The following is a 26,098-nucleotide window of genomic DNA, read 5'->3' as shown; positions in this document are numbered from 1 at the left end:
TTTTAATGCATATAGAACACTTTGTGTTTATAATTTTAAAATGTTTTCCTTTGGATGAGTATACCAGCATTTTATCTGATGTAGTTAATGGTTAGTTTTGTTTTAATATTTCACAACATTTGTAAAAAGCGAATGGGACAAAGATAAGCAGAGGCTTCTAAGATCTTGAACCCTTAAAAGCTGACATTAATTGTTGTTTCTGGTGTCTTTATATATAATTTTCATTGAAATACCTTTTCTGGTGTGCTCCTAGGAAGATGAGACATTATGTATATTGGTTTTTTCCCCCTACATGCACTAATGGTTCTTTACTGTTAACTTATTGCTAGGCCTGTTTCATTCTAACATTTTAGCATTTTTGTTAGATTACATGTTGAAATGCATCACTCAGTCTGTGCTTGAGCTCATTTTATTTTTCTGTTTAATCAATTTAATTTCTTGTTTTACTAACCTCACTGTTTTTTCAGTTTAATATTGGCTGCATGCTAGTTAAATATTTATATTTTTTATATATATATTAAAAAACCAATCAAGTCTAGCCTGGATTTTGCTCTGATTGTGTTTTCATTTCTAGTGGTGGGGCAGTCTTACACTTACAACTTACTTTGTATCATGAAAGCCTGACACATAAGCAAAATAACTAAACACATTGTAGATTTTCTTTAAAAAAAAAAAAAAACACAAAAAAAACTTCAAGTGGTGCTATCTAGGTGGTGGATATGATTGTATAAGTACCTTGATTTTATGCTTTTTAATGTTAGTTTTAAACTTCATAAATGTATTCTTCCCCCCTCCCCCTTCCCTTTTTTCTCCTTAATAAGTGTTATGTACAAAAGTTGCCCAGCACACCATCAGAAAGGACCCTCACCCCTATGTTCTTCCCATATAAAATACTGGCCAGCATTTCTTTTTACATTAATGCCCCTTTTATTGGGCACATTTACCCTTTTATTAGCATCTTTTTGCATGCATATATGTAGAATTATCTCTTGCTCATCACCTGTTTAAATGTCACTAGGAAGGGAAGAATATATTATTGGAATATTTTTGGTTTGTCTCTCTGTTCTGTCTGTCAGGATAATATTGGACATCGCTTACTCCAGAAACATGGGTGGAAGCTGGGCCAGGGATTGGGAAAATCTCTTCAGGGTAAGTTTTTTAAATATACAAAAAGAAAGAAAGAAAGAAAACAGTGTTTCTGATTTGATCTTATAACTGAATATATTTATTGTCTTTTTAAGAAAAAAGTGTTTGGGCTTTCCCCTCCGCCTTTTCTCCCCTAGAATAGTCTGTATTTTTCCTATAACTGTATTTTAAGTCACTATTAACAGCATATTTTGCAAGAGTAAGCTGCTGTGTCATGAATACTTTCAGGTCAAACATTGTGTGTGTACAGCTCAATTGGTTTTCAGTTTTTTTGATGGGGTGTGTCATTGAGCGATACTGTATCATGGCTTCATTATTATAAAGGGAGCACTTCAATGGCAGAATTTAATTTTTGCCCTTCTGAATTCTTCTGAAGCTGGTGATGGCCCTGGCTCTTTTTCTCTATAGTCAGAATCCATGTAGTAGTAGAGAGAAGGATTGACCCATATGGAACATAAGATGGAAGCAGAGATTGTTTCCCAGGGCTCTCTGAGCAGAGAGGTCATTTCTCAGGTTCAGATCAGGCTCTGGAAAATATATGGCTTGAAGTTTCCATTGCATTCACTTTTTCTTTTAACTATACTAATCGTTTGGGTAAAAACAAAATACTAATACTTCTGCTTTTGAGTTCTTGCTAATTTGAAACCAACTTCATTCACTTTTTCTCTCTCTCATTTTCAAGAACTACTTACTATTTATTCTTGGTAGTGTTCTGTGAACACTAACTCAGAAATGATAGGAACCATTTCACTTCTACTTTTGGTCATGAAGGGTCTCATTGTACAAAGGGGTCTTTGGGGGAGAAGTGTGCTTCTGTTGACTAATGCTTTGATTTTTGGAAATAGATTTCCACAGTTGGAATGGGAATCTAACCAATTCAAGTGTGTGTTAAAGGGCATAGGACAGGGCATTACGCAGAATGTTCTAGTCTTTAAAATCTTTCCTTTTTAAATGATAATTTACACGTTCTACTTATTGATGACACAAAGGAGATGCTTAATAAATATACTTCAAATTAGAATGTATTACTAAGACCTAACCTGTTTTGAGGGGTGGGGAGAAAGATTTGATTATCATTAAACTTGTTTTTCGGTGGCACAAGAACTCATTGCAGTTGATACCAAGGGTGCTCTCTAATTAAGGGCCATTTATTTGTATAGTGTAGATCAAGGATTTGTAGGAGTCCAGAAGGATATGGGTAATCAAGATTGAAAGGATAGAATTTGCCCCGGTAATTTATGTAGTTGTGAGGGTTAGGTTGAATTGAATGGAGATGATTGCTCAGAGGATGGTCTTAAGACTGGATTTGATCTTTCCCTATTAGATTTTCCCTCCTATTCAGAGAGTCCCAGGAGCATTGTTGATTCTTACTCTTTCTGTTCAGGCACTCATGGGAGTAGAATTTGGGGGCATTTCATAGGGGCTAGCAAATCTGTTTGGATCCCAGAATTTTTCATTTGTTAGCATCAGAGACTTTAAAGTACACCTAACAGAGGAAGAAGGAGTGAGAAAGAGTGACTGTAAGAAAGGAGAGGTAATTGGATATTCACTTGTTTTGGGGTGATAGAAAATTTTAATTTTATTTTAAGAATACTCAGAATTTGGATTCTGTTCTTATCTTTGAGCTCCTTGAAACGAAGAATTTGTTTTTATCCATATTTTGATTCCATCTCCATGGTTGCAGGCATATAATAAGCATTCAGTAATTCATAAGTCTAAAGTACAAGGGGAATTTGAAACCCATCTCTTTTTTTCTTTTCCATTGTGATAGAAAACACATAACATAAAATTGCCATCTTAACCATTAAGTGTACAGTTCAGAAGTGTTAACTAAATTCACATTGTTGTGTAAGGCTCATCTGTTTTGACTGGCTGGTACAGTATCTTTACCCTTGAAAAGAATGGAACCTTATTCTGTTGCCAACATTAAAGGCCAAGTTTAATTGTCTTGTCAATGGCTCTTTATTTTTTAGTGTTAGAATCACCAGTGTGCATGCTTCTCTTGCATAGCTCTTTCTGTGATACCCACATCATCTGACCTAGAATGTAGCTACATTTATGGCATTTTGAGGTCATTTATAACAGATTTTTTTCGTTGTACCAAACCTTTGCTATAGATAACCACTGAAGAAAGCCTGCTGATCTAATGAAAATGATAATGCCTTTTTAGTATTTTATAGTCTAGTCACTGTATGTAATTTCTGGGCTCATAGCTCTGTACATCCTTTCAGTTCTCCTTTTTATTTGCTTTTAGGGCTTTAACATCTTTAACATGCAACCATCCACTAAAATTTAAGCCTGATTTCTTCAGGATTTTTTAATGCTTAAAAATGATTTTAGCCCATCCAGGGTTTGTACAAAGAGTGTATAGTCCTTAGAGGCTACAGTGCAAATATATTGTTACTAAATAGACTGAGGAATAGGGTATGCTGACTCTAGAATGAGATTATATGTGGCAAGATAGAAAATTTGTAAATTGAGTTTATTTTTGTACTTGAATTTTCTTATCACCATTTATTTTCCCTTAGTATGTATTAAAATATTTCAGAAATTGGAAAAAGTAACTTTAAAAATAACTTGTGTATGGCAGATAAGTGATTGCTAGTAATTAAAAAAAAAAAAGACATAGGGCCCCTGGGTGGCTCAGTCAGTTGAGCATCTGACTTTGGCTCAGGTCATGATCTCGTGGTTTGTGGGTTCGAGCCCTATGTCAGGCTCTGCGCTGTAAGTGCAGCCTGCTTCAGATTCTGAGTCTACTTCTCTCTTTTCATTTTTAATGAAAAATTGTTAAAAAAAAAAAAAAACTTGTAGTGGAAAAGATATGTTGGCAAGGTGTCTGAGGGGAACATTACAAAGACCTGTTGGTGAGAGATACTATGTACCATTACTTATTGTAGAGGCAGAGGGTGTATTTAATTTGGAATAAAGCAACAGTGAATGATAGTTGAATACAATACAATACTTACGGAAGTTGGATTAGATTTGGTTCTTGAGATTGTTTTATAAGCTTCTGGTGGCTTTTTTTTTTAAGTTTCATTTTATTTATCAGAGAGCATGCATACACACACATACATGCACATACACAAGTGGGGGAGGGGCAGAGAAAGAGGAAGAGAGAGAATCTCAGGCATGCTCTGCTCCATCAGCACGGAGCCCAAGAGGGACTTCATCCGTTGAACTGTGAGATTACGACCCCAGCTGAGATCAAGAGTTGGATGCTGAACTAGCTGAGCCACCCAGGTGCCCTTTACAGCTTTGAAATGGAATGTAGTTAAAAATCTTTATTTTGTTGTGAAATGCTTAGTCAGTAGGAATAGCCAAGAAGTAGGGTACCTAAACTTTGTTACATTGTCCAGGTGCTTTTTGATGATTTGGCTGTTTGTTTTAATCACAAAAGTTCAGCCTGTGGGAAAAATGGATGGGATCTGATACTCTTTGATAGCTTACCCTGTTTGGAAGATTCAGTCAATAACAGACAACCAACAAATATTACTGAGCTATCTTTACAGGCTGTAAATACCATAAGCAAGCCATGGACAAAGTAGGTAAGACATTGTTCCTGTTCCCTAGGTCTTGCAGGCTCCGCACTGTCAGCACAGAGCCCAACATGGGGCTTGAACTCCCTAATGGTGAGATCATGACCTGAGCCAAAATCAAAAGTTGGATGCTTAACTGACTGAGCCACCCAGGCATCCTAAGTCTTGCTTTTTCAAACTGCTATAGACCATTGAAGGTTTCTTGAGGCCAGGGTCTACGTTTAAATTTTGTGTGTTCTTGCCAATCTGAATATATAATTGACAAATCACTCCAAGTTCCTCAAGAGTAAGGGTTTTTATCTAGTTTTTTGTGAAAGTACTTTGTGTAGGAAGTGAAGGAGGTGTGAGCAGTAGTTCAAAATAAATATAAGATCTAGATTTGAGTTTGGCTCTGCCACTAACTTTAAATAAAGGGACCAGTTACCATCACTGAATTATTTTTTTTAGTCCAATAAATGGGAATTAAAATCTCTGCTCATTTTCTCATGGTTAATGGGGATGAAGTAAATTAAGTGAGGTCACTTTGTAAAGACTATAAAATGCTGTGTAAATGCTTATTGCTATTAATACCTCTGTTGTATATATTTAGATATCTTAACTGAATTGGAGATAATCTGTCTTTAGACATTTTTCCTTTTTTAAAAAGACTTTATTAATTTATTTTTATTTTTTAACATTCATTTTTGAGAGACAGAGCGTGAGTGGGGGAAGGGCAGAGAGAGAGAGAGGCAGACAGAATCTGAGGCAGGCTCCAGGCTCTGAGCTATCAGCACAGAGCCTGATGTGGGACTTGAACTCACAGACGGTGAGATCATGACCTGAGCTGAAGTTGGACACTTAACCGACCGAGCCACCCAGGCACCCCTATTACTTTTTTTAAACATTTTTTTTTAAGTTTGTTTATTTCGGGAGTGAGAGACCACAGTGGGGAAGGGTTAGGGAGGGTCAGAAAGGGGGGGAGACAGAATCCCAATCAGGCTCTACACCTCCAGCACAGAGTCCGATGCAAAGCTCGAACCCGTGAACTTTGAGATCATGAACTGAGCTGAAGTCAGACACTTAACCCACTCAGCCACCCAGGTGCCCCTTAAGACTTTATTTTTAAATAATCTGTATACCCAGTGTGGGGCTCAAACTCACAAACCTGAGATCAAGAGTCACAGGCTCCATAGACTGAATCAATCAGGTGCCCATCTTTAGGTCTTACTCAAACCTAAATGTCATAAAAATCATAAATTCAGAAGCCCTGTCTTGCTACTCTGTATTTCTCAGAATTTATGATATAATTCTTATAATGTGGTCAATATGTGCTAGATAACCGACTTCTGGATCTGCGGTTAAAAACTTTTTTTTTAACATTCATTTATTTTTGAGAGATGGAATTAGAGCATGAATGAGGAGGGTCAGAACGAGAAGGAGACCAGAATCCGAAGCAGGCTCCAGGTTCTGAGCAGGTGTTTAGCACAGAGCCTGATGCGGGGTTGGGGCTCAAACCCACGAACCAGATCATGACCTGAGTCGAAGTCGGACACTTAACCAACTGAGCCACCCAGGCACCCCTAGATCTGTGTTTTTAATGCTATGTGCATTTTAGGGTCCCTAAACCCCTACTTTTGGTGTCTTTAGTTCTGAGGTCTTAGTTATTGCCACTTCTGAGCCTAATTACAACACCTAAGAGTCCCAATTTCTAAACTGTGGCATTGGGAAAACTGGATATCACCTCAGAAACAAGAGGTTGGATCCACACTGTCATTTCTTACCCCAACATATATTCCAGATGAGTAAAATATTTAAATGTTAAAAAAAAAATCTTAAGATCACTAGGGTGAACGATGAGATAATTATGCTCTTAAAAATAATGTTGGAGGGGTGCCTGGGTGACTGACTTGGTTAAACATCAGACTCTTGATTTCAGCCCAGGTCTTGATCTCAGAGTCATGAGTTCAAGCTATGTGTTAGGCTCTGTGCTGGACATGAAGCCTTCTTTAAAAACATAATAATAGGGGCGCCTGGGTGGCTCAGTTGGTTAAGTGTTCAACTCTTGGTTTCAGCTCAGATCGTGATCTCACAGGTTCATGGGTTTGAGCCCCACAATGGACTCTTTGTTAGCAGCTTAGAGCTTGCTTGGGATTCTCTCTCTCCCTCTCTAGCTGCCCTTCCCCCACTCATGCTATCTCTTTCTCTCTCAACATAAATAAATTAAAAAATTTTTTTAAATGTTGAAATGAGAACATTTCTTTCTAAGTTTAACCCAAACCTAGAAATCATTTAAGAAGGATACATTTTACTATATTTCATTTATTGTAAAGAAGAAAGAAAAAAATAACAAACTGGGGGAAATATTTGCAATATCTCATTATAGACAAAGGACAAATTTCCTTTATGTATTTACCTATTACCTAAAAGAGTTAAACAACCTGAAGAGAAAAAGACATGATATGAACACTGTTAATAGAAAAATAATACCAATGACTTTTAAGAATAATGAAACATTCTCAGTCCTCATAATAGAGATGATATTTGTTTATTCACTTACTTTTATAAATATGCATTTATAACCAGTATAAACACAGGTTTTCACTTTTGCATTAGAAAGGTTAAAAAAAATTAACCTGGTTATATTTTGGGAAAACAGGTATTTGTACCATAGCCAGTGACCACATATATTGGTAAACTGCTGCAGAGAACAGTTTGTGTTACTGAAAGATTAAAATGCGTGTATCCTTGGGGCCAGCAATTCTAATGATCTGTTCTTCACTTACTCTTTGAAATGCACAAAATAATGTATGATTCAGATTATTATATCATGTTATTTCATGATATATTTCAACCTTAAGATTAGAAACAGTCTGTCATATTCCATTGATTCCAAGACATTTTTTCATATTTTCATAAAGACAAAATTAGATGTATCTTCTTAATGGAATTATAGTTATAATTGGAAGCTTTTAAATTTATTTGTGGCACATAAAATAATGCATTTTATGGTTAATGACCATTTTGGATTTGAAGAAATAGAGTACTTAAATTGTGTAAAGGGAAACCATGCAGCTTTAAAATGATCGAAGTAGCTTAGAATGTATTCAGTATGTATAGAACAATTTCCAAGGTATCTTATGTAGAAAAGCAAGGTATAGAACAATGTGTGTTATATATTAAAACTACCATTTGTGCTAAATTATACCCATAGATATACACATACTTATGCATATATATGTGTGTGTGTGTGTACATATATAGACCAATAGATGTACACCTCCTACTTAAAATCAGTATTTTGTTAACCCAAATCAGACCATCTGAAAATACCTATTTGCCATTATTTAAAATGAGTTACCCATCTAATTTTCAAAACCTAGCTGCCTATTTGTGAATTAAAAGAAAATTGTTGAGATATAAAACTTAAACATTTCTTCTTTATTACAAATTAATATGGTTGTTAACAAATAGTTGCTTTCTGTGTAGGAACGTGTCTTTCCCTTTTGTTGATACTTAAGAAGCTTCTCCAAAGTTCTACTAGTGTATGTGGAATGCATTTCTAGATTTCTCATGTGTCTTTTTCTTAAAAATAGTGAATTAGATTTTTGAGAATGAGATATAAACATATTATTATATAAAACCATTGGCCGAAAAAGAATTGTCAAGAGCCATGTACTAAGGTATTCTACTTGAAACTTTAAATGGGCACATTCTGTGGGGTATGCCTTATATATTTGTTTGTATTTGACAGTACAGAGAAAAATCCTTGTGAAGGCAGATTCTGAAGTGAAACTGAGTTACTTTTTACTGTATTTTTTCAGTGTTTATTTTTGAGAGAGAGAGAAACAGAGACACAGTGGAAGTGGGGGAGGAGCAGAGAGAGAGAGGGAGACACAGAATCCAAAGCAGGCTCCAGGCTCTGAGCTATAGCACAGAACCTGATGTGGGACTCAAACCCACAAACCATGAGATCATGACCTGAGCCAAAGTCAGATGCCTAACCAACTGAGCCACCCAGGTGCGGCACTTTTTACTATATTCTTGTAAAATTTGATACAGTGTACTTACATCGTTATCTAAAAATACAGAAAATTATTTTGAAAAAGAGTAGTCAGAATTAAAGCAGAGTAGGGTTGCGTCTCTTTGTTCCAGCTATCCGCCTCTGTCTCCAGTTTCAGTTAGTAAATAAATGTTGAATATAGTTGGGTAGGGCCTATATTGTAATAACAGTGTTATTACTATGTTTTATGACTGAAGAAAAACTAGACTTGGATTGAATACAACAGAAGAGAAATGTGTAGTGTTACAATTTAGATTTTATTAAATTAGAATGTTGATCTTTATTATTTTTTTAGTGTTTATTTATTTATGGGAGGGGCAGAGAGAGAATTACCAACAGGCTCCGCTCAATTTGCGAGGAGCTCAACGTGGGGCAGCTCAACTGTTCTCCCGTGAACAGTGAGATAGCTAAAACCAGGAGTCAGATGCTTAACTGACAGAGCCACCCAGGTGCCCCAGAATGTTTATCTTTTAAAACTTCACTAACTTCCTAAGGAAAATCATTCTTTGGTTAAGAAAAACAAGCTTTCTTTTATTTTATTTTATATTTTAAGTAAACTGTACCCCCATCTTGGGACTCGAACTCACAACCCCAAGATCATGAGTTAATGTGCTTTGCTGAGCCAGCCAAGCACCTCCATAAGTTTTCCTTTAATATTGTAATGATCTAAGTAAATTTTATGGATAGGGTTTTTGTAAAATCTATGTTGTCTTTCTACATTCACTTACCTTTGAAATTTGTTTTCCTTTTAGGAAAAAGAAATTACATTTAGTACACGTTATATGCCAAACATTGATTTAGAATCTAAATGTTTTGTATGTTGTTGCACTTAATGTTATAGGTATTAGTATACTCATTTCATAAAGGAAGAAGCAGTTTTAGAAAGGGCATACAGCTACTGAGTCTCTGCCATTGAAGTGTAAGCATGACTTTGAAATCAGTGTTCTTATGTGTTGTTTACCTTTGCATTCTCAGAAAAAGCTGATAACTGAAAATATGAGTAGTTGTGGGAGGACAGACATGTAGCTCCCCCAAATCACAAAAGTATGGGTTGTCAGAAGGCTTTAGTTATACTTGAAGCTGGCCTAGCTGATGGAGCTGGTAGCTGAATTACCTCTTTTTCCTGCTAATTAAATGATCTTTTCGATCTTTACACAGTTGCCAAAAGCAAGCATATTTTAGTAGTTTATGTATCGCAGTAAGATACAGATTCTATAGAACCTATGACTTTCTGAATGAAATTTCATTAATATAAACAAAAGAGGAAGCCCATTCAGTAAATAAAATTAGAATTGGCAATCTGCAATAAAAGGACTGAGTTTGAGGGCTAGACTAAAAAGGGAGGAGGATTAGGGAGAGGAGCAGAGGAGATAGCTTGTCTCAGTGTAGAGATTGTCACATTTAAAGGATATGTCATAAGACATTAAACATATGTTAAGTTTGTGGCAAAATAACCAGGAAAAAAGTGGCAAATTTTTCAAATGAATATTTGGAACAGTAAGTATAGAAGGCTATTTTATCATTCTAGTACCTTTTAAACTACAAAAAGATCGAGTGAACCAGTTACAGAGGCAGATTGGACATTATCAAGGAAGATTACTTTTACATTTCTTTTTCATGTTTATTCACTTTTGAGAGAGAGAGAGAGAGAGAGAGAGAGAGAATATGAGTGGGAGAGGGGCAGAGAGAGGGAGGGAAACAGAATCCGAAGCAGGCTCCAGACTCTGAGCTGTCATCGTAGAGCCCCACACGGGGCTCAAACTTGCATACTGCAAGATCATGACTTGAGCCAAAGTCGGAAGCTTAACAAACTGAGCCATCCAGGTGTCCCAAGGAAGATTACTTTTAAAGCGGAAAGGTGAAGAATTACGTGGAATTATTTGCACATTACTGAATGCTTTGTTCAAGAAACCATATAATGAATATATATAATATTATAAGATACTGCCCTACTCACAGTTTGCTGTTTATTTTAGGAGTTAAATGGGGGGAATCTTAAAGAGTAAATGCTGTAAATCCTCAGAAGAAGGAATGACTAGGGAAGACTTCACTGTGAAGTCTTGAGGAAGGAGGACAGGATATTACCGTAGGACAGGAAATACTTGTGTATACAAGGTGATTACAGTTGGCCAAGAGTAGGCATGGATGGCTGGAGTAGAGAATGCCTATAGAGCAGTGGATTTTGTACTTTTTTTCCTTCCTTTAGAAGAACCTCTCCACCTTTTTTTCCCCCTTGATGTTGAACCTTAATATATAAAGGCAGGGGACACCTTGGTGGCTCAGTCGAGTAAGTGTCAGACTTCAGCTCAGGTCATGATCTCATGGTTCATGAGTTCGAGCCCTGCATCAGGCTTTTCACTGACAGTGTGAAGACAGCTTGGAATTCTCTCTCTTTCCCTTTCCCCCTGCCCCTTCCCATTCCACCCCCCGGCCCCATATAAATAAACTTCAAAAAGATAAGGGGGGGGGTGGATGACATAACTGTTTTGGTCAAAGCAGAGCACTAGGTCTCTAGGAACAGGTTAGAAACCATAAGTAGAAGGCAGTGATAGGAAATAGGTTTGAATAGGTACAAATCAAATACTGAGTGTTTACTGTGTGCCAAGCACTTAAATATTTATTCTTACAAGTCTGTGAAATAATGATTGTTATTATCAGTTTGCAGGAGACACGGAGGCTTAGAGAAGCTTAGTGAGTTGCCTATGAATAAGTAACCACTAAACAACAGTATCAGAATTCAAACCTTAGGTTTTCGCACTCTAAAACCATGCTTTTAACTACCCACACTGAATGTGCAAGGTTTAATACTATACCAGTCTAGAACTTTACTTTTTAAACCAAGGGTAGTTTTTAATCAGAGGACTTTCATAGCAAAAAGAGATCTTAAGTATAATTTTATCTAAAATTCATTTTACAGCTGGAGGAATTTCGGCTTAGGGTTCTAAAATGTCTTTGTAATAGTGCTGAAACCCAGCCCCAAATCCTCTGATTTGTGATCTATTTTTCTTGCCAGTATACTAGCCTGAATATTTGTGGTAGAAGTAAGTTAAGTAGAATGTTCACATAATGTCTGAAGATGAATGAAAGACCATTTAGAAAGTTGTCTGGGTATGAGATCATGAGGACTTAGAGTGATCCCAACAGAGAAGATGTAAGTATGAAGGATGATAAAACAGATCAACCAGGGAGCACAGTGTACATTTAGTTCATGCATACATCTGACTAGCAAGCCCTTGTTCCTTGGGTTTAGTGATAATCCTTCCTGATAGCTCCTAGTGTTTATTAAGTGTTCAATGAGTGCTTGCATATGGATTCTCTAAATGCTCTTTGAGGTAGATATTGTTCCTGTTTTTCAGATGAGAAAATTGAGCCATGCTTTACCTAAGACCTGATAGCAAATAAGTAGTGGAATAATGGTGCTAAAAGGATGCTTGTACTCAGTGTACTATAATGTACCTAGAGGCTGTGTGGCGGCTCACTTCTCTGTTCTGAAAAGACATGGTGGTGAAAAATGCAGATATTATAGAATTGAAGCATACAGTGGTTATTCTGGCCCCCTCAAAAATTTACAGCTAGCTGTGAGTGTGATATTTTTCCTTAGGGCACCTTAAGTGGTTATATGTATTCTTCATGAATAACATAAATTTGTATAAAATCACTAGAAATTTAAGGCTGGATTAAGTGGTAAGAAATTTGGCCATAATTGTTGTGCATTTACATGTTCTCTGTTTTCTTTTTTTTTTATTTTGCATACATTTATTGAATCTTTAAAATATGCTAGATTTGTACAAATCTTAAGAGTTCAAGGATGGGGAGCCTAGGTGGCTTGTTCAGTTAATCATCTAACTCTTGAGCCTGCTTGGAATCTCTTTCTCCCTCTCTCTCTCTACCTCTTCCCTACTTCATGTGCGTTCTCTCTCTCTCTCTCTCTCTCTCTCTCTCTCTCTCAAAAAAAAAAAACATAACGTATTAGTGATTTTGGGTCTGAGTTTGTATAATACTGTTTATTTTTTATAGTCTTTTTTTTTGAGAGAGAGAGCACACGCAAGTGGGGGAAGGGCAGAGAGTAGGGGACAGGATCCAAAACAGGCTCCCCGCTGCCAGCAGTGGGCCTGATGCAGGCTTGAACTCCTGAATCTGGAGATCTTGACCTGAGCTGAAGTCAGATACTCAACTGACTGAACCACCCAGGTGCCGCGTTTTTCTTTATAATCTTATCCTGAGCCTGATTTTACATTGTTCCCTACCATATTACTTATGAACTTCTTTGACTAGGTTAATTTGCATGATTAAAATGAAACTGGCTTATGTGGAAATTAGGTTACTTAGACAAGAGGGTGGAGTGTCTAGGAAACTTTTTAAATGAGAAATATAGAGCATACAGTGATAGTGATTTCTTTTTGTAAAATGAATAGTCCAACCAGGTAGAAATACTTGAAAATATAAAAATTCACTACTGAACCAGTATTTGATAAATAGAAACTAAGAGGAGACAAAATTGCTCTCAAAGCTACATAGAATCATAGAGTTTAGGACTAGAAAAAATGTGTTTTTCTAGGGATGACCTAACATCACCATCACTGGACTCTTAGCAGAGAGTCCAAAGGAAATAAGGGGGATTTTTGAATAATTTCAATCTACTTGACATTCTGAACTCTTCTTTGGCATGGATTTTATATTTGTGTAACATTGCTTTTCAAACTCAGTCTCATTTTGTTAATGGAATGGTATATGGCAAAGATTTTTGGATTATACTTGGGTTATTGATCTTGGATAATCCCTTTGTCCCATCTGTAAATAGGATTGTTTCATCATCACCAAATTATATGTAATACATTACATTTTGCCACAGCTTCTATTTTAGAGTATCATTCATTTTAATTTGGAAATGAAAGGAAAATAAATTGATTTTAATTTTCTGAAGCCTTAAGGAGGTAAATGGTTTAGAGTCCAACAACATTCTACATGATGATTTATGGTTTCTAAAGCTTCTTCTATTTGTTATATCTTGATCTGCCTACTGATTCTGAGACCTCAGAGGAGGCTATGGAGACTCAGGCTCTGGTTGTCAGAGGTGACACAAATGCTTAGAAATTTTTTATTGGAGAACTGTGATTTTATAACCCAGCTTTTTAAAGGACTACCTAGAAAAATACAGAAAGAGAAAAAGATGAACTGGGGAGAAAGTTAATGTGGAAAGTAAAGGAGGAGCAGTTTAAATGAAGCTGGAAAGTCTTTTTGGGGTTGTTGAGATACCCTGGAATAATAAAAAGTTCTCAGTGTAGTTATGGAAAATGTAACCGATAGTAAGAGAATACAATTCTAATAGGGTGTTGGGTTGTTGGATTATTACAGTGCCATAGGACTGACTACTATCCACATAAGTCTCCGGGATATTTTGTACTCAGATATTTCCCACTCTTTATAAGTTAAGAATTGAAGCGAGCCATGGTACCTGGCGGGCTTAGTCAGAAGAGCATGTGACTCTTGATCATGGGGTCATGAGTTTGAGCCCCACATGGGGTATAGAGATTACTTAAATAAATAAACTTGAAGTGAGCCTTAGAGAATATTAAGTCTGTCTTCCTCAAACACATAGTGCCTGTTTCTCCTTGACTGCTAACAAGTGACAGTAGATAAAACAAACTGAACATGCCTCTCATGAACAGTAACACAAAATTCAAATATTTCCTTCTAATAGCTTGCATAATTTTTGAGATATGGAAACCTGTATAAATAGCCCTGTGTTCTATTTGATAAAATAATTAACTAGATTGCAAGACAGTTAAATTATCAGTATTTGGTGGCATTAAGCAGAAAGCACCATGATGACTAAATATATAGACCCGAACAAGTTCTAGACCCACTGTGAACATGTTCATTCTTTTGAGTGAATAAATGTTTTGTAATTGAACACTGCTCTATGCCACTGTGTCAGTTATTCAGGACACAAACATAAGTAAAACTCAGGCCACTGAAGTGTTACCTAACTTTTTTTTTTAATGTTAATTTATTTTTGAGAGAGAGAGAGCGCACAGGTGTGAGCGCAAGCAGGGGAGGGGCAGAGAGAGGGGGAGACACAGAATCTGAAGCCAGCTCCAGGCTCTGAGCTGTCATCATAGAGCCCTTCGCGGGGTCAGACTCACAAGCTGTGAGATCATGACCTGAGCTGAAGTTGGACACTTAACCAACTGAGCCACCCAGGCACCTCCTGATTTGTTTGTTTGTTTGTTTGTTTAAGGACCTAATATTCTTTCTCATTCTTTCCCCTGAGCCCCATGTTTTGGGTTATTTTAACTCGACATTATATTTATTTATTTATTTTTTTATTTTTTTTATATTTTAATGTTTTATTTATTTTTGATACAGAGAGACAGAGCATGATACAGAGAGACAGAGCATGAGAGAGAAGGAGACACAGAACCAGAGGCAGGCTCCAGGCTCTGAGCTAACTGTCAGCACAGAGCCTGACGCGGGGCTTGAACCCACGAACGTGAGATCTGACCTGAGCCGAAGTCGGAGACTTAACCGACTGAGCCACCCAGGCGCCCCGACATTATATTTATTAAATTGATTTTCCCATTTAAAAAATTTAAATTGATCTTAGCATGATGGTTAGCATGAAACAACCTTCAGTGCATCAAGAGAATTTTAGCCCAAATGGGGGTGCCTGGGTGCCTCAGTCTGTTGAGCATTCAGCTCTTGTCTTTAGCTCAGGTCATGATCTCACAGTTGGTGATTTCGAACCCTGAGTCCAGCTCTGCACTGACAGTGTGGAGGCTGTTTGGGATTCTCTTTCTCCCTCTCTATCTCTGCTCCTCTCTCTGCTCCTCCCTCACTCGTGTGTGCTGTCACGTGCGTTCTCTCTGGCTCTCTCAAAATAAATTCAAAAAAATTTAGCGAAAAGAATCTTACCTGAAATAAAAGTTTGATTTTCTTTAGGTGTTTTTTTTTTTTTAATTGAAGACACCTCACAATTCCCCTCCCCCTTTTTAAAAATTTTTTCTAAGGGCTTGTGTATCTCCTGTCATCCCTGGATGAGAGGTCTTTTTCTGGTTTAACATTCTGAGTCCATAACATGTTTACTAAGCCTTTTTTTTTTTTTTAATTTCCTTGTAATGTTTTTATTTATTTTTGAGAGACAGAGCTTGAGTGGGGAAGGGGCGGAGGGGGGGGGGGACAGAATCTGAAGCAGGTTCCAGGTTCAGAGCTGTCAGCACAGAACCCAATGTGGGGTTTGAACTCACAAACTGAGATCGTGACCCGACTGAGTCACCTCAGCGTCCCACTAAAGCCTTTTTGCCCTTCTCTGTCCTTGTTTAAATTCTTTTTATTACTAAAAGAAATAAATTAAAAAAATTTTTTTTGAGAGAGAGCAAGCAGGAAAGGGGCAGAGAGGGAAACACAGAATCTGAAGTAGGCTTCAGGCTCTGATACCAGCACAGAGCCCAGCGTGGGACTTGAACTCTCAAACGGTGAGATCATGACCTGAGCTGAAGTTGGTTGCTTAACCAACTGAGAAACCTATGTCCTTGTTTAGTAATATTAGGCTATGTGATTAAAATTGAACTATTTTATCTTGTAAAGCTAGCTCTGACACTTTGGTAAGATGGAAGGATGGGGATGCTTTTAGGTCATAGTTAAATTTCTGTGCTTTTAGGGGCGCCTGGGTGGCTCAGTCGGTTAAGCCTCCGACTTCGGCTCAGGTCAGATCTCACGTTCATGGGTTCGAGCCCCGCGCCAGGCTCTGTGCTGACAGCTAGCTCAGAGCCTGGAGCCTGCTTCCAGTTTTGTGTTTCCTTCTCTCTCTCTGCCCCTCTCCCTCTCATGCTCTGTCTCTCTCTCTATCAAAAATAATAAAATAAAACATTAAAAAAATTTCTGTGCTTTTAGAAAACATCTATATTTGAAAATCAAAATAATCTGGTTATTGTATAGATCACTAAACAAGTGGCAAGAATATAGTTTGGTAGTATTGGAGAATTTGAATTCTGTTCAGTAGGAATTTTTTTTTTCAATGTTAGAAAGTCTGTAGGAATAATATGCTTGATGTTTCCAGTTAGTGTTTCCAGGGAAATAGCATGTATCATATTATAGTTTAAGTGATGCTGAAAGTAATCATTCTTTTTATGATTGCCAAAGACTATACTTTTCAGAAGAAATTTGCAGAAGCTTTGTCTTGGAAATAGAGATACTATTTTTTTCTCCGTTTCTGAAAGTTGTATGTATCACTGTTTTAATAAGTGAAATTATATTTGAATGTGCTAACATAACTTAGTATAGAATCCCCCCCCCCCCCTTTTTTTAGTTTATTTATTTACTTAGAGAAAGCATGGAAGGGGCAGAAGGAGAGAATCCCACGCAGGCTCCTCACTGTCAGCTGTCAGGACAGAGCCTGAGAAGTATGAGATCATGACAGTTAAGAGTCATACACTTAACTGACTGAGCCAGCCAGGCATCTCTAGAGTCCTATTTTGAATAGTTTCGCAAATCAGAAAATATTTCATACATGTATTTGAGTTGCTTAAAGTAAGAAATAAAGATGTCAGGTCAAGTTCTTGGTCTTTATCAGTATAATGGCCTTTGGAAGTGAATATTGTGACTTTTTGCTGGCTTTTATGTATTTCTGCTTTATTAGGGTCAGTCTTTAAAAACCATTGTAGACATCTTAAAAAGACAACTTAAGATATTTTTGAGCTTTTTCAAATATATACATTGGCTCCATAAATGTTCTGTTCCCCACTCCCATGCCAGAAGTTTTAAGTTGGTAAGATTATTTTGTCTAATTATAGATAACTAATGGGGTTTAAGACTTTGTGTTGAACATTGCCATATGCTCGATGCCTTCCAACAGTGTAGTAGGAATTCAACAAATATTTGTACTGAATGTTTGTTGTTGAATGAATCTTAGTAAGGGGAAAGGCAGCAGAGAGAAATCGAGGTGTTCTTCTATCTGTTGACTATCAAAGCAGTGTGTAAGTCACTTTGGAAGCATCTTCATTTCTAATTTGTTTCTGTAGAGAAATCCTGTATGTCTTCTGATTCTGAAGTGTCACTAATTACCAAATTATGGTTGTTCTTATTTTCTTCTCAATTGTTCTACTCCTGGAGTTTTTCTCTTTAAAAATAGTATTTCTCAAAAAAGTATTTCTCTTCAGTCTAATTCTTTGTGCCAGTTTTGTAGATTAGTATATCTTTAATTATTCTAAAATCAAAAATGATTCATGAGGGATTATTCTCAGAAACAAGGTGGCTGTAGACAATCTGAATTTTTGTATTTGGCCTTATTCTCTCTCTTTAGTTATGATAAGTCATAATAGCTTCACAGTTTTTAAAAGTTTATTTGAGAGAGAGAGAGCGCGCGTAAGCGAGGGAGGGGCAGAGAGAGAGGGGAATAGAGAATCCGAAGCAAGCTTTATGCTTTCAGCACAGAGTCCAACACAGGGCTGGATCCCAGGACCCTGAGATCATGACCTGAGCCGAAATCAAGAGTCGGATGCTTAACCAACTGTGCCACTCAGGTGCACGTTTTAGCAAGAGATGCATATGTGCATGTTTTAAAGTTTTGATTTAGAAAATATGACTAATTTTTTTTGCCAATCATATGAATACATTGATACTGGCATATTCTAGATCTGGTAGGTTGTCAGCCCCCTCATCCCCTTTTCTGCATCACAATCATAGTATTCATTGATCTTTGGGTGAGGAGGACAGGTTCTTCTATGGAAAATACTTAGTGTTCTGATTGAAGTTGCCTCCTTTGGAGTGAAATGAATAACAAAATGTTAATTTAATGGATCTTAAGAAATATTTTCTCCTTTAAAGGAAGCAAAGAGTAGAGAACCTAGATTTAGTTCAACTTAATTTTATTTTTATTCTTATTTTTTAAAGATTTTATTTTTAAGTAACCTCTATACCCAACATGAGGCAGGGATTTAAAACCCTGAGATCAAGAGTCACATGCTCTACCACCTCACCAGCCAGTAAACCCCTAGTTCAATTATTTTAAAAAAGAAGTTGTATATTCTAGAGAATATCCTATCAGCAAACATTTGGTTTCTACCTACCTTTTGAAGTCATCACTATAAATTGCTATTCAGGTGTTCCACAGTGGTATTCTTTATGGTAGGATTTGTCATTAATAACAAATGAATGAATAGGATTTTTTTTCCCCACTGAGATTTTTTTCCTTGGTTTGGAGCCTTTTTAATAATGGAAAGAAATTGCTGCTTGGCCCAGATAATAAAGTCATCTTCAGACTGTGTTTTGGGTTTTATTTTTGGTGGTGGTGTCACATATATGTATACATATTTTTTGTAAGTAAGCTCTATGCCCATTGTGGGGCTTGAACTCATGACCCCAAGATCAAGTCGCGTGCTTGACCAACTGAACCAGCCAGGCGCCCCTCTATATTTTTTTTTAATTGAAGTGTCATAAACATATAGTTATATAGTTTCGCCTGTGCAGGATAATGATTCAGCAGTTAAGTATAGTTCCTCCCTGTCACCAAACAATGTTCTTATAATACCTTCAGATAGTTTTTAAAGCCAGACTGATTATTTTCTGTGATGGGTTACCTCTGAGGGGATTAACTGTCAATGTGACAGCCATCTTGATGCCACTTTCTGGAGTTCCTGGTCTCCTTCAAAGCCTGGCTTTGTTGAATGCAGAAGGATGTTGGCAATCCTGGGAACACTTCATTAAAAGAAAACAAATTTCTGAGGAAAGCTACTTGAAGGGTTTTTTAATTCATTCATAACAGAACTCTAATGCACATAAGTTTTCTAAGCACTTAGTGTACAAGGTTATTTTCCAGACCGCTTACTTACCAAGGTCTTGATGATTCCTCTCCCAACCCACAAATCCTTTTAGAGTTCTTTTACCGAAGGAAATGACTTGATCACAATCCAGTTGATCTGTCATTGATGTTATTTCTTCAAGGAGAAGTTTCAAGTTGGGTCCTGAATACTGATTTACCAGAATGAATAGTTAAGTGAGAGGTTGGAAGCTAGAGCGAGTTCTCACTATAACACCCTCCCCCCGCCCCCCGCATTATTAAAAAGGAGGTTGGACATATTCTCAAGTAACAGCACAAAAATCTCACACCCCGATCAGACCAATGTGAAAACAACTGCTGGAACTGGAAGTGTCCTTCCTCTGTCTGCAGCTCAAATTGGGGGAGGGACAAACCAATAGTTACTTTACCCCTCCTTGTCTGCCTGCTAGAAGGCCTGTTCCCTGCCCTCATGGTTTCTGCCTAACAGATGGTGTTTCTTTTTTACAGCATTATGATCCTGGACTTGTTGTGGTGATGGTAAACTTAGCAGTGGTAATTTTTTATTTTCAGACTGAATTACTCCTTTTGTCATCAGTGCACCAATATGTTAGGCTTACTTTCTCTGTTGTAGCCTTCATCCTTCTGCTTGGTCTTTTTCATTTTCCTTTCCTTTCCTTATGCAACTTGTCTGATCCTTGTTCATTAAAGGGTAATGTTAAGAAGGGATGTATCTGTTTGTGTTAGAACTGCCAAAAAAATCAGTTAAAACATTAAATTCTAATACTGTCAAAAACTTGATTTCCCCACAATGTAATGGGCACTAGCACTTGCTACTGCAATTTATAAATAAATTAAAACAAACTTTGACTGCCTTAGGAGGCAAAAGTACTAATGCAGAGTTTATAAACAGGGGTTTACAGAGGTAACGAATTTGTGCCAAAACTTTCTTGATTCTTGCAAAACAAATTCTGACAGACAAAACAAAACAAAAGGAAATTTCTTTGACATTTCTTTTCAATTCTTCCATTGGACCATTTGTGTATTTTACCAGTAAATCCCTGATTGAGACGTTATGAAAGTGATACTGCACCTAGGAAGTCATTTTTATAACCTGTCTTTAATTTGGTCCTTTTGCTAAAGATTGCAGTCACTGCTTATTTATTATACCATTGGGCATAAGGTAGTAATGCATTTTCATTTTGATTAACTGGCAGTCTTTAACAGTATCTAAAAGAAGGCTGTATTTTAGAACTTTTTCTCTTTTTTTTCTGGCATGAAATGATCTTTATTAATTTTTACTTTCACTGTGTTAATTATTCCTAATTATCTCCTTACTTATTGTTTAAAAACAATAATGAGATATTAGTGATAAGTAAACTCCTGAATTTGTTTTTCATTATGTTTTACAGACAAAAATTACAAATATGGAGCGACTGGATGTAAGTGGTTGCCAGTCACTTTGAGAATAGTTTTTTCTTTTTTCTCTCCAGGACCTCCAGTCATGAATATAGCATTTATTTGTTTATTTTTTAATTGGTTTTGGTAGTACGTCACAGTTAGCCGGACAAAACTCATCTTTTAGCCCAAAGGTATAATACATATGTGTGTATAACAACAACAAACACACACACACACACAAACAAAAAAACAGTTGTTTACACCAGCCTGAGTGAAATGATGAGGGAAGTAAACATTGTGTTTTTTCACTAAAGGTGTGCAACGGATAAGGTAAGTAAGTCCTCTTTTCAGTGGGCTTACATCACAATAAAAAGCGCAAGTTGTGATGTAAAACAGCTGTGGTAGTAAAGTGCTTGTCTGCCCCATTTTGCTTTGTTTGGCTGGTTATGAGTGGATTAAATATACATTTTAAAAAATCTCCAGCATAGATTGATTAGTAAAAGTCAATTTTCTTCGCAACTAGTCCTTTTCACAGCTTACCGATTGCTACAGCCAGTGTTAAATCCACTCTGGAAGATGGGACCTCAGAGCACCAGTTTAAAAATAAAATTCTTTGTCCCTAAGGGCAACTAACTGTTGCTTTTTATTTAAAATTTTTTCATAAACCCAGTTAATTGTAAAGCATCTTTTGAAAACAAAAAAATATTAAACATGCTGAGTTGCAGTTACTGAGTTTTCTTGTATCATATTTGAAACTATCCTTGTTTTTTATTTAAGCATGTCATTTGAGTTAATTATTACTAGTTTTAAAAGTTGGGGGGATGTCAGTGAACAGTAAGAGTGAAGTGATTCTTAATGGAAAGTTATTTGGGGGTCTTTTTAAAAAGCAATTTCTATGGTTTTTGATTTTAAATCTCCTGGTGCCATTGCTTAAGAAGTGCTTTGCATTACTTATTTATTCAATTTTGCCATAGTAATTTGGAATTATTTCCAACTGGAACATCAACCAAGGTGATTGCTTGGGCTTAAACTAGGGGAGGTAGGTTTGGTCGTAAGCTGTGAGAATGGCTTGTGTTTGGTTCACTGTAGCTTTCTGGTCTCTGCACTCCAAGGCAAGATCTCTAACCACCCAAACCCAATGTATAAAGTGAACTGTTGGCTTAGCTTTGCTTCTTACCTTGATAATGTGTTCCTGTTACAGGGAGAACAGATCCCATTCCAATTGTTGTCAAGTATGATGTCATGGGCATGGGTCGCATGGAAATGGAGGTAAGTTGATCTTACTAGTTTTTTTAATGTTGTATTTATTCATATTAATTCCAAATTCAGATGCTAATGCAAGAATACATATATTAGAGTGTAGTTTTAATATTTTTCTTTGATCATTTAAAGATATTTTTTACATTCTGGGCATTCCGGGGTGCCTCGGTGGCTCAGTTGGTTGACCGTTTGACTCTTGATTTCAGCTCAGGTCGTGATCCCAGAGGCATGAGTTCAGCACAGAGCATGGAGCCTGCTTAAAATTCTCTCTCTCTAGGGGTTCCTGGATGGCTCAGTCTATTAAAGGTCTGACTCTTAATTTCAGCTCAGGTCATGATCTCATGGTTACTGAGTTTGAGCCCCACATCAGTCTCCCTGCAGTGCATGGAGCCTCCTTGGGATTCTTTCTCTGCCCCTCCCCACTCACATGTGTGCTTTCTCTCTCAAAATAAGTAAATAAACTTAAAAAATTTTTTTCTCATGGCACGTGGGTGGCTCAATTGGTTAAGTGTCCAACTTCAGCTAAGGTCATGGGTCTCACAGTTTGAGCTTGAGCCCCACATCGGGATCCCTGCTGTCAGCACAGAGCCCACTCTGGATCCTCTGTCTCCTTCTCTCTCTGTCCCTCACCCACTTGCACTCTTTCTCTCAAACAAAGATAAATAAATATTCTTTATTTAAAAAATAAATATATAAATAAAAATTCTCTCTCCCTCTGCCTCTCCCACACTCATGTTGTCTTTCTAAAATAAAAAGTTAATATATATTTTTAAATTTTTTAAAAACTTATTTATTTTTAGAGAGATAGAGACAGCGCAAGTCGGGGAGGGAGAGAGAGGGGGAGAAAGAGAGAACCCCAAGCAGGCTCTGCACTGGCAGTGCAGAGCCAGATGTGGGATTCGAACCCATGAAACCGTGAGATTATGACCTGAGCTGAAACCAAGATTCCGATGCTTAACCAACTGAGCCACCCAGGCACCCCCTCCACCCTTCCTCACAAATATATATATTTTTTATATCTCACTTGATGCTGCCTTTGAGGCAGGTAGATGACAGATAATTCCCCTGGTTTAACAGAGGCATAAAGAAGTTGGATGTTTTTGGTTTTTTAGGGGGGTTTTTTTGTTTTTTATTTTGAGAGAAAGAAGAGAATGCTTACAAGCAGGGGAGAGGGAGAGGTAGGGAGAGAACCCCAAGCAAGCTCCATGCTTAGCACTGAGCCCTATGCAGGGCTCAGTCTCCTGGCCCAATCTGAAAAGAAATCAAGAGTTGGATGCCTAACTGACTGAGCCACCCAGGGGCTCCATGAAGCTGAATGTTTTGTTCAGGGTTGTACCACAAGGCAAGATCAGACTTAAAACCCAGACCCTGGTGCTCATTTCATTAGCCATTGTTGTTCAACTTTAAACACGTTTGCTATGGTAGAAACTTTGCCCCTCTGTACAGCTATCATCTGTGATACCTTCTTTTCATTGACTAAAATCTTTTCTCCATTTATTCCTCATTCTTTGGTATTGAACAGTAAAGTCAAGTCTGTTGTTATCAAAAAATGTGCCCTGTTGGGAACCACCAGCATGAAAGGATTAATTAGCTATTTGGCACACATATTTCTCTGTGGGGGTGACAATAAAGCAAGAGGTAGCTGAGTATAATCCGAAGTTTTTAATTTTCATGCAATATTGTAGTTGTACAAATGACTTTTTAATAGATAATTGTGGGTTCTTTAGGAGTTAAGACTAATGATATCTATTTTTGTGAAGCTCGATTATGCTGAAGATGCTACCGAACGGCGCCGTGTCTTAGAAGTAGAAAAAGAAGACACTGAAGAATTGAGACAGAAGTACAAGGTACTTAAATGAAGGCAGTCTTATATGCTGCATGCTCACACTGAAAGTAATACGTGTTTTGGTGAGGAGAATCTCTTTTGAGGATGGCATTTATTTGACATTTGGTGATGATTAGTAGTAGGCCTCAGGTTTCTGTTACTTTCCTATTTATTGCCTTTATAAAAAACTGTAGACCTAATACTTCATAAGTCTGTTGGGATGATTAAGAGTCCTTTGGGAACTTGAAAGTATTGGTAAGCCTTTTGTTTTTTAATGGATGAAATATTTTAAGAACAATAAATTGAGAACTTTAGTATTTTCCTATTTAAGGGATTATAGAAAACTGCAGTTTAAACCATGTTATAAGTTAGCTTTCAAATAGACTGTCCAGGAAACATGCCTTTCAAGATGTACTGTGCCCAGTCTCTACCAAAAAATAGGTAAATTTGAAGATAAGAAACAAGATTATTGGTCATGATCCTTAAAGTGAGAAGAGGGAAAAGGTATTTAATTTTTAAAATCTGTTCTACCATAAAAATATATGCAACACAAAATCTGACAACTGTAAGGAAAAATGTTATATTTGCCACAACAGTGGGAGATTTTAATATATCTCCTTCAGTAACTGATTCAAAAAGTAGAAGAAAAAAAATCAGCAAAGACATTTGAAAGATTTGAATAACACATTAATAAATTCCACCTAATGTTTGGTATAGAACCATGAATCCAATTACTCTGAAAATAAAAAAATTTTGAACATATATGGAACATTTATTTAAACAAAATTTTCTGCCATAATCTGTGTCATAAACAAAGTATCAACAATTTTGAAGAATTGAAATCAAATTGATCAAGCCACAAAGCAACCAATTTTTAAAATAAAAGATGATAATAAAAACAAAACTGTGTTAGGTTTGAGAAAATTGTTAGTTTCCATTCAGTGAAAGAAAAAACTCATAGTGGTAATTGGAAAATATTTTGAACTGAAAGATAAAAATACTATATTTCAAAATTTATAGAAGTAACAGCAAGTAATATATTTTTTTAATTGTTTAATGCTTATTTATTTTTGAGAGAGAGAGTGCGTGGGAGGGGCAAAGAGAGAGGGGACAACACACAGAATCTGAAGCAGGTTCCAGGCTCTGAGCTGTCAGCACAGAGACCAATGTGGGGCTCCAAATTGTGAACCATGAGATTATGACCTTATCTAAAGTTGGACACTTAATTGACTGAGTCACTCAGGCACCCACCTCAAGTAATATATTTGATAACAGATACATATCCTTAAATGCTCTGTTAGAGAAAGCAAAAAGTGAAGTAAACATTTCTCTCAGGAAGTTAGAAAAAGAATAGCAAAGTATACGCAAAGAAATAATAAAAGATAATAAAAGTTAAAAGAAATGAAGCAGAAAATAAAGCCAAAAAGCTTTTTGATGTACTCGTAATATTAAGAAAGACCATAACTTTAAAATCCAGTATTCATAATCAAGAAAGAAGACATTACTGCAGATGTAGTAGTAGGCAGCACTGAATGATAAAAATATTATGATTAACTTTATTCTATTGAATGCAAAAATTAGGTTTTTTAAAAAAAATTTTTTTTAATGTTTTATTTATTTTTGGTACAGAGAGAGACAGAGCATGAGAGGGGGAGGGGCAGAGAGAGAAGGAGACACAGAACTGGAAGCAGGCTCCAGGCTCTGAGCTAGCTGTCAGCACAGAGCCTGATGCGGGGCTCGAACCCACGGACGTGAGATCTGACCTGAGCCGAAGACGGAGGCTTAACCGACTGAGCCACCCAGGTGCCCCAAAAATTAGGTTTAAATGGGCAAATTCCTAAGAAATAGAACTTGCTAAAGTATACTAAGAAAAGAAAACTTCAGTAATTCTGTACCTATTATATAAATTGAATCTGTAGTAAAAAACTCTTTCCAGAAAGCCTAAATAACTTCACTTAGTAAATTCTATCAAAATTCATATAGGAAATCACTTCAGTCTTAACCAAAAATTTGTAATCTTCCGGAGAATTGAAAATAAAGAAAAAACTCCCCACTCATTGAACGAGAGTCTGGTACCACCTTGATGCTAAATCCTGATAAGGATATTTACATGAAAC

The 26,098-nt window shown here is 36.7% G+C and overlaps 1 protein-coding gene across 5 annotated transcripts in view; it reads left to right on the top strand.

The window, feature by feature from the left end:
* Positions 1-26,098, top strand: part of GPATCH8 (G-patch domain containing 8) — a 100,900-nt gene that overhangs the window by 30,680 nt on the left and 44,122 nt on the right. For 3 of the 5 annotated variants that reach the window (XM_029927204.1, XM_029927205.1, XM_029927206.1), the window contains exons 3-5: positions 1,077-1,149; positions 22,098-22,165; positions 23,917-24,003. In XM_029927204.1, the coding sequence (XP_029783064.1) occupies positions 1,077-1,149; positions 22,098-22,165; positions 23,917-24,003 (228 nt within the window). Of the gene's footprint in view, positions 1-1,076; positions 1,150-20,005; positions 20,051-22,097; positions 22,166-23,916; positions 24,004-26,098 lie in introns of all 5 variants that reach the window. The other 2 variants (XM_029927208.1, XM_029927209.1) reach the window with 1 other exon arrangement.

This window comes from Suricata suricatta, chromosome 17, assembly GCF_006229205.1.
Source record: "Suricata suricatta isolate VVHF042 chromosome 17, meerkat_22Aug2017_6uvM2_HiC, whole genome shotgun sequence".
In the NCBI taxonomy this organism is placed as follows: Eukaryota; Metazoa; Chordata; class Mammalia; order Carnivora; family Herpestidae; genus Suricata; species Suricata suricatta.
This window is presented reverse-complemented; position numbering and strand designations above follow the sequence as displayed.